Below are 19,532 nucleotides of genomic sequence, written 5' to 3' on the forward strand. Positions count from 1 at the left end.
CCCAAATGTAAATGCTACTCTAGATATACCCTAAAAGAGCCCAAATCCAAGCCTCAAGAGAATCTAGCTGAACCAGCAGAAAGCTAACTGCTTACAAGAACAAAACTCATCACTTTCTAGAGATGACAGAGTAATCTCAAACACTTAGCAGTGTTTGGGCACACAATTAAAAATAAAAAATTACAAGACCTACAAAGCGGCAGAGAATCTTGACCCAAACGGCATAGACATTGGAATTAGCAGATCGCATGCCAGGGAGCCTCTGCCTCTCCGCAGACTTGAACCAACCACACTGCTGCACCTGAGAGGTAACCCTGTCACCAGAGAGGAGGTGTCCAGTAATGGCAGGAGGCAAGAGTGGTCAGTGTGTCTCCTGCCTGGCCTTGGGAAGCGGGTCGAGGACCCAACCAGCTGATCATGTAGCTTCCTGGGCTGGTGTGTGCATGTGGCCGAGATGACCCATCACACGGTCCGAACCCAAGAAAACTATTCATCAAGATAATTTTTCAACAAACTTCCTTGCTTTAGTTCCAGGACACTTCAAGCCCTTATCCTGACTTTGTCAGCTAAGGAGGAAGGCCTTGACGGAAGCAGGCAAATATTCTAGTCCCTTTGAAAATAAGTAAAGTGGCATGTGGCTTGTGTTTCGACTCTCCTCCAGTTTATTATGCATGACTCAGTGCCTCAGAACATTCTCACCTCTGACTAAAAAGTGAAATAGAACTTCTGGTCCTTCAGAGCTTTGGAATAAAGTTCTGGACTGGGCTGACCCTAGCAAGGCTAAGTTCTCACAGAAAGCTGCATAAACACTGCAGAGGCTGGGCTTGAATGGTCAGTTGGGCCCTCTCAACGTTCCTCTAATCTAACTACAATAGCATGAACCAAGAAAAAAAACATAATAAATGCATGAGAAAGAATCTCTAAGTATGCTGTAAGCACATAAATGGAAAGTTGCCCAAAAGATGATATCCTTATTCATTAAATTTAACCAAATTATTTATCAAAGAACATTCTTCCAGAGAGGCCTCTACAGAGTTTCCCATGAACCACTCATGCCAAACAGTTAGAAAACAATGGGTAACATAAGACAACTGTTAATCAAGATAAAGAGTCATATTGATATGAATACATTAATAGTAGGGGATCTTAATATAACACTCTCAGTAACAGACAGATCATCTAAGCAGAAAATCAATAAAGAAACAAGAGCACTGAATGACACATTGGACCATATGGACCTCATAGATAAATACAGAACATTCCACCCAAAAACAGAATACTCATTCTTCTCGAGTGCACATGGAACTTTCTACAGAATAGACCACAAACTCTGTCACAAATCAGGGCTAAACCGATACCAAAAGACTGAGATTATTCCCTGCATATTCTCAGATCACAATGCTTTGAAACTGAAGCTCAACCACAAGAAAAAGTTCAGAAGGAATTCAAACACCTGGAAGCTAAAGACCACCTTGCTTAGGAATGCTGGGATCAACCAGGAAATCAAAGAATTTAAATAATTCATGGAAACCAATGAGAATGAAGACACTTCGGTCCAAAACCTATGGGATACAGCGAAGGCAGTCCTAAGGTAGAAATACATAGCCATCCAAGCCTCCCTCAAAAGAACTGAAAAATCCAGAATATACCAGCTCTCTTTACACCTTAAAGAACTGGAGGGTCAACAACAAATTAAGCCAATTCAACATACAAGAAGGGAAATAATCAAGATTAGAGCAGAGATCAATGAGATAGAAACCAGAGATACAGTAGAAAACATCAATGAAACTAGAAGCTGGTTTTTTGAAAGAATCAATAAGATCAATAAACCATTGGCCAAACTAATCCAAAAGAAAAGAGAGAAGACCCAAATTAATAAAATTATGAATGAAAAGGGAGAGATCACAACTACCACCAAGGAAATAGAAATAGTCATCAGAAATTATTATCAACAGTCATATGCCAGTAAGTTAAGCAACCTAGATGAAATGGATGCATTCCTAGAAAACTATAAAGTCCCAAAACTGAACCAGAAAGAAACTAACCACTTGAATAGACCGATACCTAGTAATGAGATTGAAGTAGTGATCAAAAACCTCCCAAAAAACAAGAGCCTAGGACCTGATGGATTCCCTGGGGAATTCTACCAAACTTTCAAAGAAGAAATAACACCTATTCTCCTGAAGCTGTTTCAAAAAATTGAAGCAGAAGGAAAACTTCCAGACTCTTTTTTGAAGCCAGCATTACCCTGAACCCCAAACCAGGCAAAGAACCCACTAAAAAGGAGAATTTCAGACCAATATCTCTGATGAATATGGATGCTAAGATTCTCAACAAGATCCTAGCTAATAGGATCCAACAGTATATTAAAAAGATTATCCACCATGACCAGGTAGGATTTATCCCGGGGATGCAAGGGTGGTTCAACATTCGCAAGTCAATCAATGTGACAGAACAAATCAATAAGAGAAGAGAGAAGAACCACATCATCCTCTCAATTAATGCAGAAAAAGCATTTGACAAAATCCAGCATCCGTTCCTGATTAAAATGCTTCAAAGTATAGAGATAGAGGGAACATTCCTGAACTTCATAAAATCTATCTATGAAAAATCCACAGCGAATGGGAAAAAGCTGACAGCCTTCCCTTTGAGATCAGAAATATGACAAGGATGCCCACTCTCACCACTCTTATTCAACATAGTATTAGAAGTCCTAGCAACAGCAATCAGACAACAAAAAGAAATAAAAGGTATTCAAATTGGCAGTGAAGAAGTCAAATTCTCTCTCTTTGCAGATGACATGATACTTTATATGGAAAACCCAAAAGACTCCACCCCAAACTACTAGAACTCATTCAGCAATTCAGTAATGTGTCAGGATGCAAAATCAATGTACAGAAATCAATTGCTTTCTTATACTCTAACAATGAAAACACAGAATGGGAAATTAGAGAATCGATTCCATTTACTATACCACCAAGAACCATAAGATACCTGGGAATAAACCTAACCAAAGAGGTAAAGGATCTGTACTGAATGAACTACAGAAAACTCATAAAAGAAACTGAAGAAGACACAAAAAGATGGAAGACCATTCCATGCTCATGGAACAGAAGAATAAACATTGTTAAAATGTCTATACTGCCTAGATCAATCTATACTTTCAATGCCATTCTGATCAAAATTCCACTGGCATTTTTCAAAGAGCTGGATCAAACAATCGTAAAATTTGTATGGAATCCAAAGAGACCCTGAATTGCTAAGGAAATGTTGAAAAAGAAAAACAAAACTGGGGGCATCATATTGCCTGACTTCAAGCTTTACTACAAAGCTATGATCACCAAGACAGCATGGTACTGGCATAAAAACAGACACACAGGCCAGTGGAACACAGTAGAGAGCCCAGATATGGACCCTCAACTCTATGGTCAAATAATCTTCGACAAAGCAGGAAAAAATATACAGTGGAAAAAAGACAGTCTCTTCCAATAAATGGTGCTGGAAAAACTGGACAGCTATGTATATTAGAATGAAATTCAACCATTCTCTTATACCAAAGATAAACTCGAAATGGATAAAAGACTTCAATGTGAGGCAGCAATCCATCAGAATCCGAGAGAAGAACATAGGCAGTAATCTCTTCAACATCAGCCACAGCAACTTCTTTCAAGATATGTCTCCAAAGGCAAAGGAAACAAAAGTGAAAATGAATTTTTGGGACTTCATCAAGATCAAAAGCTTCTGCACAGCAAAGGAAACAGTCAACAAAACAAAGAGGCAACCCACGAAACGGGAGAAGATATTTGCAAATGACAATACGGACAAAGGGCTGATATCCAAGATCTATAAAGAACTCCTCAAACTCAACACACACAAAACAGACAATCATGTCCAAAAATGGGCAGAAGACATGAACAGACACTTCTCCAATGAAGACATATGAATGGCTATCAGACACATGAAAAAATGTTCATCATCACTAGCCATCAAGGAGATTCAAATCAAAACCACATAGAGATACCACCTTACACCAGTTAGAATGGCCAAAATCAACAAGACAATAAACAACAACTGTTGGAGAGGATGTGGAGAAAGGAGAACCCTCTTACACTGTTTGTGGGAATGTAAGTTGGTGCAGCCACTTTGGAAAACAGTATGGAGATTCCTCAAACAACTAAAAATAGAGCTACCCTATGACCTGCAATGGCACTAGTAGGCATTCACTCCAAAGATACTGATGTAGTGAAAAGAAGGGCCATCTGTAATCCAATGTTCATAGCAGCAATGGCCACAGTTGCCAACGGTGGAAAGAACCAAGATGCCCTTCAACAGACGAATGGATAAAGAAGATATGGTCAATATCTCCAATGGAGTATTATGCCTCCATCAGAAAGGATGAATACCTAACTTTTATATCAACATGGATGGGACTGGAAGAGATTCTGCTGAGTGAAATAAGTCAAGCAGAAAGAGTCAATTACCATATGGTTTCGCTTATTTGTGGAGCATAAGGAATAATACAGAGGACATGGGGAGATGGATAGGAGAAGGGAGTTGGGGGAAACTGGAGGGGGAGACGAACCATGAGAGACTGTGGGCTCTGAAAAACAATCTGAGGGTTTTGAAGGCGTGCAGGTGGGAGGTTGGGGGAGCCTGGTGGTGGGTATTATGGAGGGCATGTATTGCATGGAGCACTGGGTGCGGTGCATATACAATGAATTCTGGAACACTGAAAAGAGAAATTCAAAAAAATAAATTAAAAAGAAAACGCCAGGTAAAAAAGAAAACAAGAAATCCACCTCAGAACAAGGTAGACAAGGTGAGAATAAGGCATTCTATAAAAGAGCAGGTGAGCTCAATACAAAATTATCAATCTGAACAGGGATTGGGAAAAAAATGGGAAAAAAAAAAGTGAAGTCCCATACACATTCTCCATCACAACATGCATGTATAGTCCTCTTTTATTTGATATTAAAAATACACAGAAATGACTCTTCCTTGAAGAAGCCCATGAAAACTCCCACCTAAGCTGCCTGCACACCCCTCACTGATTCATTCAACCTACATTTTTACACACCTCCTCTGAGCCTTCTCCACTCCATACTAACATGGCGGTGCTTCTCATACTGTGTAAGACTCTATCTCCAACACTCATCTCTGCCCCCTGCCCCTCCCCCACCACTGCCTTCCCGCCTTCAGGCAAGGTCACCTGAGCAGAGATGCCTTGTCACTGGGATGTAAGAGCACCCTGCAACCCCAGCACTCTCTATCTGGTTACCCTAGAGAATTTTTCTGCAGAGCACGTATCACTAACATATTTTTTAAATTGTCTACCTCCCTTTGGTAGAAGGAACTCTACAAGACTGGGAATTTTGGTTTGCTTTCTATGGTAGCTACAGAATTTAGAACAGTGCTTGTCAAGAGAATACAACAGGAATAAAATACTTGTAATTCAAAGTCCGACAGGGAAGAGAGGCTGAAGCAGACAGATCTCCTCAAAGGGACAATGCAGTGGCACAAAGGGCTTCAGATAAGCTGGGCTTGGGAGAGTCAGAAACCTCTCCTGCGGGGGGAGATGCAGAACAGGACTGTGAAGGGAGCGTGGATTTAGGGGGCATTGTAGACAGGGCAGGCAGCATGTGGAAAAGGCATAGAACATAACAGAACATCGCACATGGGAACTCTGCATAGAGTCAAGAAGGGGATGGTGACACAGACAAAAGACAAGGTTGTAACAGCAAGGCAGAGCAGACGCGCCAGGGCAAGGAATCACTGAGTGGTTTTAACCTGAGGAGCCGTGTGACCGGATCTGCATTTCACCAGGGTCTCCATGGAGACTGCAGAGCTGGTGGGGGTGGAGTGGGGAAGGAAGGTAAATCTGTGGAGAGGATACATCACCGGGTGCCACAATAACTCCCACTTTTCCAAAACGCTGTTCCACTATCACATCTTATAAAAAGTGCCTTTAAAAAATAAAGTGAGAATTTCTAAGGCTGGTTTCTCACACGCACATACATGCCCACATGCAAACACATGCTCATAAAACCAGGTATGATCCTTTCCAGAAACCGCAGAGGTAATTAGACAGCAATGTTCTCTCTCTCCAGCTCACAGTCTAATGCCCCAAGTCAGCTCTTTGCCCACACTGTCCTTCAGCAGCCGCAGGTTTAAATAAGCCTAAGGGGCTCTTGGCTGGTTCTGTCAGAAGGGTATGTGACTCTTGATCTCAGGGTCATAAATTCAAGCCCCACTTGGGGTGTAGGGATTACTAAAACAAATAAATAAACTTAAGGAAAAAAAGAAGGAAAGAAAAAGGAAATAAGCCTGACATAGAAATCCCAAGGCAAGGGCCTGCCGTTCTAACAAGACTCACTAACTCCGGCAGGCAGGAGATGTCCTGTTCCAGGCGGCAAGCCTGAGCTCAATACCCTCCGCTGGGACTGGAGATTAGGCCATGCCAGCATGGTACATCACATGAGGGACTGCGGGGGAGCACTGGTTCCTCGGGGAAAACTTGGCACCGTCTCCAGAAAACAGAACAGATGCTAGGCAGACAGACAAGGAGGGTTCAACCATCACCTCCTCCTCTCTAACTGATGAGGGAGAATGTTTTTCGGGGCTCTTCCCCAATGCCTAAGTCTCTCCCTAACCAGTGCTGTCCAGCCGGAGGAATGGCAGGCTTCTGGCATCACTCAGCCCTGCACAGTCTCTCTCATCCCCACAACAGTCTATTTGAGATGCCCCATTACCCTCACCTCCCACTGGGCTGAGAGCGTAGACTGACTTGCTGAAGAGTAATGATGCGGCACAGGGAGGCCTATGAGTCTTGGCCTGGCTCATGCCAACGCTCTAAAGCAAGGGTGCTGTGGGATGTAAGACCAATTAGCCGAGAGCTCCGGAAAGATCAGGCTTCCTCCCCATTCCAAGCTCTCTAGTATCTCCGAGTCACCGGGAGGATGAAGTCCAAAGTCTTTTTCATGACATCCATGACAATGAGCCTTCCCCAGCTCTCCCCCCTCCTCCCCACTTGTCATTTCACTCCTCACACCTGGCAACAGCTGAATAATTCATGTTCCCAGAGCACAAAACTTTTCCCCAGGCCACAGGGCGTCCTCTGGCCGATTTCCACTGTGAATGGCTTGCCACCCTTCCCCATCTGACAAGACGCTGCTGCCTCTTCTCCTGCCCGTCCGTCGGTGCTGGGCCTGAAATGCCTCCCCGGCTTCTCCTCGTGCAGGTCTAGTGCAGTGCCCCACTGCCCACTCCCTTATCACCTGTGCATCACCTTCCCACAGGGTACATTAAGTTTATAATTTTTAAAAGTATAATTTGTATCTATTTTTCCTATTGAACTATAGAATATAAAAGCTCCCTGAGGCCCAGACTGTGGATCTCTACCTACCTAACACGCAGCACAGATGTGCGGTGCATAGCAGGGCTATGCTCATTAAAGGAATATTCTAAAAACCAGATTTTTACATTATTGGTGACCTTTCAACATTTCCTAAGTGCTTGTGTCTTGTATTAGCAATAACTTTTCTTCTGCATGTATATTATACTAGATGATTCAGGACAAGGGCAAGGAATAATACCTCCTAGAATTTACTACAGGAAAAATTTTGTCTTATCTGAACAGCTTGATAGGATTTCTTTTTGTTGTAGGAATACAAAAGTACGTCAGCCACCATCATCCCATTAATACCTTGGCTGCAGGAAACTCAGTCTAGACCTGCCAGATGTGCACTAAGCAAGGTCACGGTTCTAGATAGAATCGTTTCTTCATTCCCTCTGATTGTGTTACAGTTATTATAAATCACCTTAAATTATTTTAGGAAGGAAATAGAGACACTCAGGACACACTAGAGAAATAACAGCTATCATTCAATGTTTTTGCTTCTGATGAGCTCCTTGATGAAGATAACAGAAACTAGTGTCTTTGCTAAACATATCCAGTGTCAGTCCTAGTGGGAGCTGAATGACTCCCAGGCTCCTGCCTAGTCTCCTGTGCCTCTGTCTGTTCTCCAGGTCTGATGCACTGGACAATCGATTCTCTGTTCATAACATCATTGAATAAATCAATACAAATGAGCTGACCAGCCTCTTGGGACCACCACATGTCACCTCCTTAGGCAGAAAAAAATTATCAACTCAACTTTCACAGTATCTTTAAAAATGAAACAAGACTGTGATGTCCAATGATGATGAAGATGAGGATGGCTAAAGATTTATCTAGTGGTTACTCTGTGGGAGGCATGATTCTAAAAGTTCCACATATATTTACTCATTTAAACACCATGACAACCTGTGTAGCAGGTTATTATTATCCTAATTTTACAGGTAAGAAAACTAAGGCACTGAGTAGTTTGATAAACTTCCATAAGGTCACACAGCTGGTAGTTGGTGGGGCTAGAATTTTAACCTATATATTTAGGTCCCAGGCCCAGATTCTTGACCACACAGCTCTCTGGCATATACAGAAAGAAGACTGAGATGGCCAGAGCCAAAAGTACTGGAGACCTTTGAAGGGAAAAAAAACAAAAACAAAAACAAACTATTGACTAAAAGTATGACCTTATTTTTATTTTCCTTAGATTCATTACCCTAGATTATAATCAACACCTGAATGATAATGTTCTACGGAGAGCATGCTAACAGGAACGCGGGATGTAAGGCGAGACAGACAGGGCTGGGCTCCCCCTGCCCCATATCCTGGCTGGAGATGCTGTCACACCTTGTTTCCTCCAGCGTGCACCAAGTCTGCTGGCTGCAAGCTTCACACATTGTCCCCTAAAGGCCATGACTATGCTAGCCCCCTCCTTTGGCGAGCTGTCCTCTCTCTCCACCACCAGAATGCATGGTTGGTATGTACTCTCACCCCTCAGCCAGCCAGGGTCACTGGTCTCATCGGGCGCCTGCCTTACCTGACGCAACCAGTGTCTCACTGCCTGAAGGGATGGGCACGGGATCCAAGCTGAGAGCTGCCCCTGGCACTTTTCTAACTGGTGTTAGGAGGAGCTTTTCTTGTCCAGTCACAGAGCTGTGAGGACTTTGCCAAGAGCTGGCAGTGACCTCAGCAGCGGGGTGTTTGAGAGAATAGAGCCGGCATGTAGGGAGGCCTACAGAGCCACTGGAGGCGTTGGAGTCCCTGCTTCTAGTGTTCCCTGTCTTCACTCCAATGTTATCAAACATCAGCTAATTAACCACCTTGAGAGGAAAAAAAATAGTTTCTTTGGGTTTCTATCACTTTCAAGTAGATGAGTGCTAATTTTAACTCTGAAACTCAGTTCCCCTATCTGTAAAACTGGGAAAATAAAACAGTAATAGCCCTATCTTCCCATGGCAGTTGGGGAAATATTTTAAGTACTTCAGCAGTGTGTTTCTTAAGTACTTTCTGTTCTTAAGAACAGAAAGGGACACCTACAATAGCACTTGTCCCAATAAACTACTGAGAAAGACTGTGGTCATTCTTAGTTCCTCTCTTTGTCTCTCACATCCTATGTGACAGCAAGTAGCGTTGCTTATCCCTTCAAGCTATGTCTAGACTCCAGCCACTTCTTGAAGTCTCCACTGCCACCACTCTGGTCCAAGCCCGGATGTGAACCACTACATATAACCTCCTAGCAACACTCCCTGCTTCCGCCCTGACTTTGACAGTCCATTTTCCACACAGAAATCAGAACAACCCCACAACACATTGGTCAGGGGGATGAAATGCGCTCCAGGGGCATCTCGCCTCACTCAGTGCCTGTCAGCTGTTCCCAACCTGGCTGAAGCTTCCCTTGGGGCCTCTCCAATTCCTTCCCCACACTCTGCTTCACACCAACCTTCTTGCTGGTCCTCGAACAGCCCCCAGGCTCCCACCCCAGGGCTTCTGTACTGGTTTCCTGTATCCAGGACATTTCCTTTCCCAAATATATTCAAGCCTTGCCCCCTCCCCTTCTATTAGGTCTCAGCTCAAAGGCCACCCTTTTTGTTACGCAGTCTCTGAACACCCTGTTTAAAACTGCAGCCCCCCCTTCCAATCCATTTTCCTACCTGTTTGTTGTCTGTCTCCCCTTTCTAGAATGTCAGCTTCATGACAGCGGGAGGTTCTGACTGTTTTGTTTCCTATTCTTCCCAGCACATCATAGCAGGCACACAATAAATATTTGCTGAATGAACGAACGAACGAATTTGTCCTCAATCCCCTTTTCTGGGGGTTGGAGGGGGAAGGTATACATGAACTACAGCAGGGAAAAAAATGTGGAAACCTTACGACGAAACTTCATACTTACTTGGCACAGCGCACCCAGTGCGTATGTCGGTACAAGGAATACAAGAAACGCTGGCGAAACATGTTCCATACTTTGATGGATTTGTCTTCAGAGGCTGTAGCTAGAAACTGGCCATCAGCTGAGAAGTCTACACTTCGAACGGGAGCTGTATGAGCTTTAAATTCGGAGGATTTCCCTCTCCTGGAAATAAACAGTTCAATATTTGTAACTCTGGGTTTCAATATTATCAACATCTAACCAGCGTACAGACTTTGAAATATATGAAAATTTTTAAAAATTAAGAAAAGTGTGAGAAGTTTCTTCATCAACTCTTTATAGCTGGTTTTATTAGAGTCACAACTGATACTTAACAGGAAAGACCCTGGTGGTCCCACCCAGAAATGCAGTTGCTGTTTTAACTGGAAGCTAGAGAATAATATTTTGAACAAATCTCGACCATGAATTTGAAGTTACTGTTCTTCCTCTAGAAAGAGCAAAAAATAGTTTAAAGAACCTGCAACCTAGAAAAGCTAAGACAGGTTAAATGAATAGCTCCAAGGAAGTGCTTTCGGACTAAGGTCACGTGTGGACTGGCAGTTCGGGTTGGGAGGGAAGAGATGGCCCCTATGCCATTTTCCCCTCTCCAGAACGTAGCTCTAGGTGATCTGACTTTCCTGTTTCCACTTGTGTGGAATGAGAACTGAGACCCCTGGGGTATATCCAAGGCCATGCTCAGGCCAGGCCCAATCTTATGCTCATAAGCAAAACAAATGACAAATGGTAATAACACAGTTCTCAACACTGGAATTTCAGGTGCTGTTTCTTTTTCTTGACTAGGGTGAGCAAAAGAGAACAGGAAAAGAAGAGATGGAGAAAATGATGTGTGCCATTTAAGGAGAAGCACCAGGAAAAAAAAAAACAAAAAACTTTAAAATAGTTAGGAGCAGGCTAGCAGAGAGAGCTGGAGTTCCAAGGTGGCACTGGGGAAATACTACTTTGTGGTAGCATTCTAAAGTTCCCAAGACACCTCCAAGTGTCTTTCCATTCAGAAAGTCATTTATATGTAACTGTTTGAAAAACAGCAGGCGACAGAATTTGTAGAGGGAGAAGTCATACTCAACGGCTCCCCTTCTCTTCCCACACTCAGTAGGCCAACAAATGGATCTACTGACAGTGATCTTGCTATCACTGCCCAAATATCCTTTCAGGACCTCTTCTTTCTATCCCAGCTACGCTCACATTAAGGGAGATACACCTTCCATATCCTTCACCGAGATTATCGCAAAAGCTTCTTAACTGGTTTCCCTGCTCTAATCTGCTATCCCCCTCTAGTCCCCAACATACGGTGCTTATTACCTCCCTAAAAGTGCCATTCTGTGCATGTAAATCTTAGCATAAACGTGTCACTGGCTGCGCTCCAAGAAAAGGCACAATGCCCAAGCTCTTCAGCAAGGCCTCCTGCTCCAACACTGAACTTTGGACTCAGAACAATCCCCGAGCTTCAAATACACCTCTGGCTTTGCACTCGCTGCTTTTTCTCAGCCTGGATTACTTCCTCCACTCAAACACTCCCCCCACGCACCCCTCACCGCCTTGACCGACCCAGGCAGGCTTAACTGCTCCCTGTCTGCTGTATCTATTTTACGTATTACATTATACAGTACTTAAAAAAAAAAAAATAGACCTGTTTCTCTTGTATGAAGCCCCAAGTTTGGGGGTGTTTTTTTGTAGTTTTTTTTTTTTTTGAGGACAGGAATGATGATTTATTCATCCCTATAAGATCAGCATCTAGCAAAATATCAGGCATATAAAAAGAGCTCAATACACTTTGTTCAATTCCACTGGGAAGACTCACTACTTAAGGTTCTTAGATCCATCCTGGCTTATCCTTCCAGTGGTCTGTAGAATGTAAAGTGACTTTGTAATAAAGCTCCATCACCTGATACATGATATTATACCAGGAAAAACTAAAATTGATATATATTTTTTTAAATAGGAAGGAGCATTCAGGCTCTAGTCCAGTGGAATTTCAAGGGAAAGTTCTATGGGTGGCAGTTAGGAGTATAGTTTGGCCCGAATTCAAGAATATAGCCTAGAGGGGTGCCTGGGTGGCTCAGTGGGTTGGTCCACTACCTTCAGCTCAGGTCATGATCTCAGGGTCCTAGGATCGAGCCTGGCATTGGGCTCTCTGCTCGGCGGGGAGCCTGCTTCCCCCCCCCCACCCCGTCCCCGCCTGCCTCTCTGCCTACTCGTGATCTCTGTCTGTCAAATAAATAAGTAAAATCTTAAAACAAAACAAAACAAAACAAAACAAAACAAAACAAAAAAAACAACAAAGAATACAGCACAGAAAAGACAAAGACTAGACTGGCATCCGCTATGACCAGGAAGCCAGGAGACAGTTGGAATCATTCAAATCCGCCCTGATCATTAGTTCTACGCTCCACACTCCATCAGGCTATCTGGCTGGACGTCTTTCTAAAGGGCCCGCCTCTTGGCTCTCGTCTGCTGTGACCCCTGGACCTGGTCTCAACAGGAAGCCTGTAAGAAACCACTGTAGGAGTGCCTTGTTTGTGCTGCTGCTTAACGGCTCCATCGGTCCTCACCTTGCCTTGACACTGGTTCTGTGCCCACACACATTTACGTTCCCTTTCTGCCCACATTCTCGTGACTGCCCATGGTGATGGCCTCTGGGCCAGAACTGCCTCCGCGCTTGGTCCTACTATCTTCCCCTGGCCTGCCAGTGACCAGGTGTGTTGTTTGCAAGTGCGGCCCCTGCCTACTCCCTCTCATCGCTGCACCACACGCTGCTCCCCACCCCCCACACAAGGTGGAATCTGCCCATTTTTCCTCCTTCACATCTGGGCTGGCTGTGACCTATGCTGACCAGCAGAATGATACAAAAGTGACACTGTGGCAGTGTCAGACCTCGCCCTTCAAAGGCCTAGCCGCTTTCATTTTTACTGTCCTAGAACACAGCTGCCAGGCTGTAGGGAAGTCCTTATCTGGGCGCAGAGAGGGCATACGGAGGACCAGGGAGCCCTGGCCAACAGCTGGCACAGGCCACAGGTGTGAGTGGGGTGCAGGACCCCCTGGCCTAGTGAAACTGAGTAATAGCTAACGTCAAATGGGGCAGAAGAACCATCCAGATAACCCACACATTATGGGAAAGGACAGTTACTGTGTTCGGCTAAGTTTTGAGGATGATTATACAGCAATACAGAGCAATCAGTCTCCATCTCACTGCCATGACCCACGATTTCGCTGGCCCACGAGGATATGATGTAGAAAGAGGAACCAGAGACATCTACCCAGGCTGAACTGTGGCACTTTATCAGCCCGTACCAACTAACGGCCGTGCGTGGTAAGCATTTCTACCCTTGTACGGCGCTTATTCACTGAGAGCTCCTTGAATTAGTAGTGGGAGACGGGAGCGGTGTCGTGCTGAAGAAAGTACAACCACTGGCCTTAAATCCCCAAAGTTAAGGATTTTAGAAAACACTCTCCCTTTTGGACTCCGAGCCAGTCTCCCGCCCCCGCAGCTACCCTGCACCCTGCCACCCACAGCGTCAAGAGAACACGCAGTTTCTCTCGGGTAGTTTTCACCATCAGGGTGATGTGCAGTTTCTCAGCACGGAGTTTCCCTGGGTGGTGGTGAAAACAAAGTGCCTCCTGGCAGGAAAATGCCCTGCGAACGTCCACGTGGGGGTGCCTGGGACTGCTCAGTCACGCACCACAAATCCCGTCCTGCCACAGCAGCGCCAAGGCAAATGCTCAAACTCTTATTTATGGCGGGAAATGGTGTGTGGGATTTGTTCTAAAAATACTCTCGCTAAAAAAGAGAGAGGGAGAGAGAGCGAGCGGGGGCATGGGTGAAACCACTGATAAATGCTGACACCGAAAGCTGCTGGGCGTGGTAGAGGAATATGGGGGGGCGGGATCACTGTGCTACTCCTTCTGTTTTCATGTGTGTTTGAAAACATATAATTAAAAGAGTTCAAAAAAAGAGTTCAAAGACTTTTTTTTAAAAAAACATGGCTCAATAATTGCTTAAAATAGATAAGCTATCAGCTAGGATTTTAAAAGCCTCTTAAAGAGGGATTTGTTAGACTAGAATAGGACTTTACACAAACACAGTGATTTATATATTTGTCAGAAACTTTCTTTAGCCAGAAAACTCCGGAGCCCAATAGTATGATATGCACCAAAAGTCAGTTCTGCAACAGGGATTAACAGATATCCAAAGGCCCCCCCAAAATCCATCTCTGTTATAATGTCAATATGTGTCTCTCTGGGGAGACAGTCTGAAGTTTATAATTGATTTATAAAGGGACAGACAACCAGGTCCCTGTCAAAAAAAAAAAAAGACCAAAAAAGACCAAAAAACAAACCTTAAGTATATTTCCATGGTTAGACATAGATTTCAAAAAGAAGAGATAATTATGAGTTTAAAATGGGGAAAAAACAATATGAGGTAGTCTGCCAACTTTACGACAAGGGCACCACGTCTGCACGTGACTCAGACTAGGTGCGGTGCACATACTGGGAGCGCCGGCATTCCCAAGAAGTGCAGAAGGAAAGGCCAGGCTCATTTTCATTCACATTCCTAAATCCAGAGCACATCAGGTACTTCTTTATTTCTCTTACTTATCAGGAATCCACAGTCTGACAGTTCTGTCCCGTGAAGCAGAGGCCAGTAAGTTTCCATGTGGGGAAAACTGCACGCTGGTTACAACATCCTTGTGACCCACAAATCTGAAAGCTCTGGCTTGTGGCTTGCAATTCCATAGCATGAGAAATGTATCCCAAGAAGCAGTAGCTATCAGGAGAGAGAAGAACAAACCATGACTATTAATATGCGAATGTAGGCATGTCTCATTACAGCGGGCAGCATATCTAGTGACAAGATGTCCAGGTAACACAGGGGCTGGGGGTTGTAGGGCTGACCAGATGATGGAAAAAGTATTTTTAAAAGTCACCCAGAGCTACATCATTATTGTGCAAGTTTGGCTGCATCCGATGCAACCTCAAGTCGAGATTACTGGCCCTTGCATGTGGTTGGAGCGCGATGACAAGTTACTAGAAGGTGGCCGCACAGTGTAACACGGCCCGCGGGACTCAGAGAGGTTCCATCTCTAACTCTCGGGGTGACTGGGAAAGTTACATAACCTCTGTGTCACAGAGACTGAATGCTTTTCCTGAGAGGGCTGGCTGAGATGAGTATTTAAAACTGTTTAGATGGAGAGAATTTCACACTTACGAGTGTTAACTTCTTTAACAGTGTAAAGAAGATTAATATACCCTTTGCCAGATCTACCTGTTGTTAATATTATTCTCCATTTGGTTTATAATTGACTCTTTGCTCATTTGTGCTCCCTCTTTCTCTCCATATGCAAGTGAGCTTGTACACACACACACACACACACACACACACACACACTTTCCTTTCCCTGACCCATTTGGAAGTAAATACACCATCATGGCATGTTTATTCCTAAATATTTCATTGTATTTTTCTAAGAATAAGGATACTCTCTTATATGCCCGTAACACTATCAACTTCAGGAAGCTGATCACTTATAATAATTGAATCTACCAACAGTGTTCCCATTCTGTTAACTGACCCAGTAATTTCTTTTATAGATGGATAAGGTGATCTTGAAAGTCTCTTTCTGCTCTGCTATGACATTCTACAATTAATCAAAGAATCGTGTATGTTAAGCCATAGCTTAAGGCTTTAAGAAAATAAAAACAAATGCAACCAATAGTGGAAATAAATGCCTCAGACAAAGAATGAACAAATAAATAAATGAAAGATCAATCTAACTCTTGTCCCCAAATCAAATTTTATATATACATGTAGCCCCCAAAATGCACCAATAATAGGAACCAGATCAATGAGAAGTACTGTCTAGACTGCAGAATTCTAGAAAAAAATGCAACTTTATAAACGTGAAATCCAACTAGTATTGCTGTTAGAAGAGAATACAAAGTCACTGAAAACTTTCTACTTTCTTGAGCCATAGATAACATTTGCCTGGACTTGGCCTATGCGTTGCTCCCATATAAAATAGTTAAAGTGAATTTTAAAGTTTCAGGCTATAATGCTGTATACTAACCCCCTTTTAAAAAAATACAAAAAGCTCATGTTCCACCTCAATTCGTAAGATTATTAAATATTTATATTAGAATCTGAATGATCTGGAGCTAATATAGACAAAATAGGGAAAACATGTATTATCACACGCATCATACTAAGGACCCTGTTCGAGTGTAAAGTATTATGCCGCAAATAAGATCTACAAAAAGAAATAAGACACAATCCCTAATCTCAAGAAATCACAACATCATAGAGGAGACAGATCAATAATAATAATAATATACATGCTCAGAGGACTTTTACAAATGATTCATTCTATTTTCTGTAGCTCCAACCTCTCTTTATCTAATGTGCCCACTCCCCCACTGGCAAGCACATTATGTTCTTCGGATTTATTGGTCTGTTTTCTTTTTTTATTTGTTCACTCATTTGTCTAGTTTTTTAGATTTCATATACAAACGATATCATATGGTATCTGTCTTTATCCAACTTATTTCACTTAGCATAACATCTTTGAGGCCCATTCATATTGTCAAAAACGGCAAGATTTCATTCTTTTTATATGGCTGAGTAATATTCCTGTGTGTGTGTGTGTGTGTGTGTGTGTGTGTGTGTACCACAACTTTATCTACTCATCTATCAGTGGACACTTGGGTTGCTTCCATATCTTGGCTATTACAAATAATGCTACAGGTCACAGAGGTATATTTATCATTTTAAATTAGTGTTCTTATTTTCTTTGGGTAAATCCCTAGTAATGGAATTACTAGATCATATATTTCTAATTTTTTGGAGAAATCTCCATATTTTTTTTCATAGTAGCTGCATAATTTATGATCCCATCAACAGTACATGAGGGTTCCTCTTTCCTCGTATCCTCAAAACACTTATTTCTTGTCTTTTCATTTCTAGCCATTCTAACAGATTTAGGGTGATATCTCGTTGTGGTTTTGATTTGTATTTCACTCATAATTAGTGATGTTGAGTATCTTTTCATATGACTGTTGGCCATCTGTATGTTTTCTTTGGAAAAATGTCTATTCAGCTCCTCTGCCCATCTTTCAATCAGATTATTTGTTTTGGGGGTGTTAAGTTGCATAAGTCTTTTATATATTTTAGATATTAATCCCTTATCAGATATATCATTTACAAATATATTCTCCCATTCACTAGGTCGCCTTTTTGTTTTGTTGGTGGTTTCCTTCACTGTGCAAGAGCTTTTTATTTTGGTGTAGTCCCAATAGTTAACTTGTGCTTTTGTTTTCCTTGCCTGAGGAGACATATCTAGAAAAGTGTTGTTAAAAGCTGATGTCAAAGAGTTTACTGTCGATATTTTCTTTTAGGAGTTTTATGCTTTCTGGGCTCACATTTAGGTCTTTAGCCCATTTTTTTCACTGAAATTGAATTTTTATTCCAAATGACTGTAATGGCTAGAAAGACAACAGACAAAACTGAAGATGATCTGTTTAACTGGGAATTAGAAGTAGTTGATTTCAGGAGAATAAACAGTGCAATGACAGCAATGGTACTCTAACAACAGTTATCACTAAGAAAGCATAAAAATAATCCATATCCTTCTGATACACAATCTGGATGTGCAGCATGTACAGCAAATAACATCAAAAGAAAGAAAAAAGGAAAGAAAAGAAAAAGAGGGGGCAAATCCACAAAATTCCAAACCTTAGAAATTAACATTCATTTAAGCACACAGTAGTGAAGGTTTTTGGAAGCAAAATTTTCATAGTTCTTAAAATGGAAGTCTTCAAAAGCACTTCTTCAAATTCTAAAAACAATGAAGAAAGCACAGTTGCACTGGCTTAAAAGAGCTGCTGCCTGTTGCAAAGATGATGATCAGTCCTACTTCCAAATCCAGTGAGATCTGATGAATCTGACACAGAATGGAGAGGCCGCCTGGCAGGCATTGATATCACGGGGAAAGAGTTCACTAATAATATCATACACGTTCAGAGGATTTTCATATATTCTTCATTCTTAGTGTTACATGGAGTGGTTAGTGATCCTCCCTGGGAAAGGGCTTTTTAAAAAAATATTTTATATATTTGAGAGAGAGACAGTGTGTGTGAGTGGGGAAAGGCAAAGAGAGAAGGAGAAAGAATCTGAAGCAGACTCTGCACTGAGCACAGACCCTGAGATCATGGCTTGAGCTGAAACCAAGAGTCCAACGCTTCACCAACTGAGCCGCCCAGGTGCCTCTGGAAAGGGCATCTGAGCACAGACTTGAGCGCAGTGAGGAGGGCTTCAGTCTGACGCGTGGGCAGAACAAACCCCATGCCTGACTGCCTAAGTCAATAACGTATTTGAGAGACTGAGGAACAGCAAGGAGACCAGCATGCCCACTGTGGAGAGCAGACAATGAGAACAGTGGGGCAAAAGCTGAGAAGAAAGCAAATTCCAGGCAAAGAGCCACTGGAAGACACATCTATTTCATGCTAAGTGCAGTGGGAAACTTTGAAGGATTTTGAGCAAGGAGGACTCATGATCTGAGTTAAGAAAATTACCACTTTTACAGTAAGAAAAGGGTAGTCTTCACAAAAAATGATGTTGGGTCAACTGGATATTATAAGGGGAAAGAATGTATCTTGACTTTTACCTTTTATACTAAACACAAAAATAATTCTATATAGAGTATAGATCTAAAAAATGGGATAGGTAAAACGACAGGCTTTTAGACTAGAACATTAGAGAATACCTTCATGACCACTGGGGTAGGCAACAAACAGGACATGAAAATGATTAAATTATTAAAGGAAAAGCAATAATCTGTACTACACCAAAATTAAGAAACTGTGTTCATGGAAAGATACTACCAAGTGAGTAAAAAGGCAGGCCACAGAGTGGAAGAAGACATCCGCATTGAACCCAGATTCTGTAAAGAGCCCTACAAATCAATAAGAAAGAGCAAGAAAATAGGTAAAGGGCTTAAATAGGCACTTCATACAGGAAGATACCCAAATGGTCAACAAACATATGAGAAGGGAGTCCATTCCATGAGTAGCTCAGCAGTGCAAGTATAATGAACACAGTGCACTGCACAGTTGGCTACACACTCGTCAGAAGGACTACAATGAAAGAGAGAAATGATACCGAACCTTGATGAGGATGTGGGACACCCGGACCTCTCACTTAATGCTGAGAGTTACAACCATTTCAGGAAATTG

General features: G+C 42.6%; 1 protein-coding gene across 5 annotated transcripts in view; it reads right to left on the reverse strand.

Moving 5' to 3' along the window:
• The window catches only part of POC1B (POC1 centriolar protein B), a 98,480-nt gene that overhangs the window by 61,263 nt on the left and 17,685 nt on the right, over window positions 1-19,532 (reverse strand). For 4 of the 5 annotated variants that reach the window (XM_059186491.1, XM_059186488.1, XM_059186487.1 and 1 more), the window contains exons 3-4: window positions 14,901-15,072; window positions 10,275-10,454 (exon numbers count right to left, since the gene is read on the reverse strand). In XM_059186491.1, the coding sequence (XP_059042474.1) occupies window positions 10,275-10,454; window positions 14,901-15,072 (352 nt within the window). The remainder of the gene's footprint in view (window positions 1-10,274; window positions 10,455-14,900; window positions 15,073-19,532) is intronic. The other variant, XM_059186489.1, reaches the window with a different exon arrangement.

Source organism: Mustela lutreola, chromosome 8 (genome assembly GCF_030435805.1).
Source record: "Mustela lutreola isolate mMusLut2 chromosome 8, mMusLut2.pri, whole genome shotgun sequence".
Classification (NCBI taxonomy): domain Eukaryota; kingdom Metazoa; phylum Chordata; class Mammalia; order Carnivora; family Mustelidae; genus Mustela; species Mustela lutreola.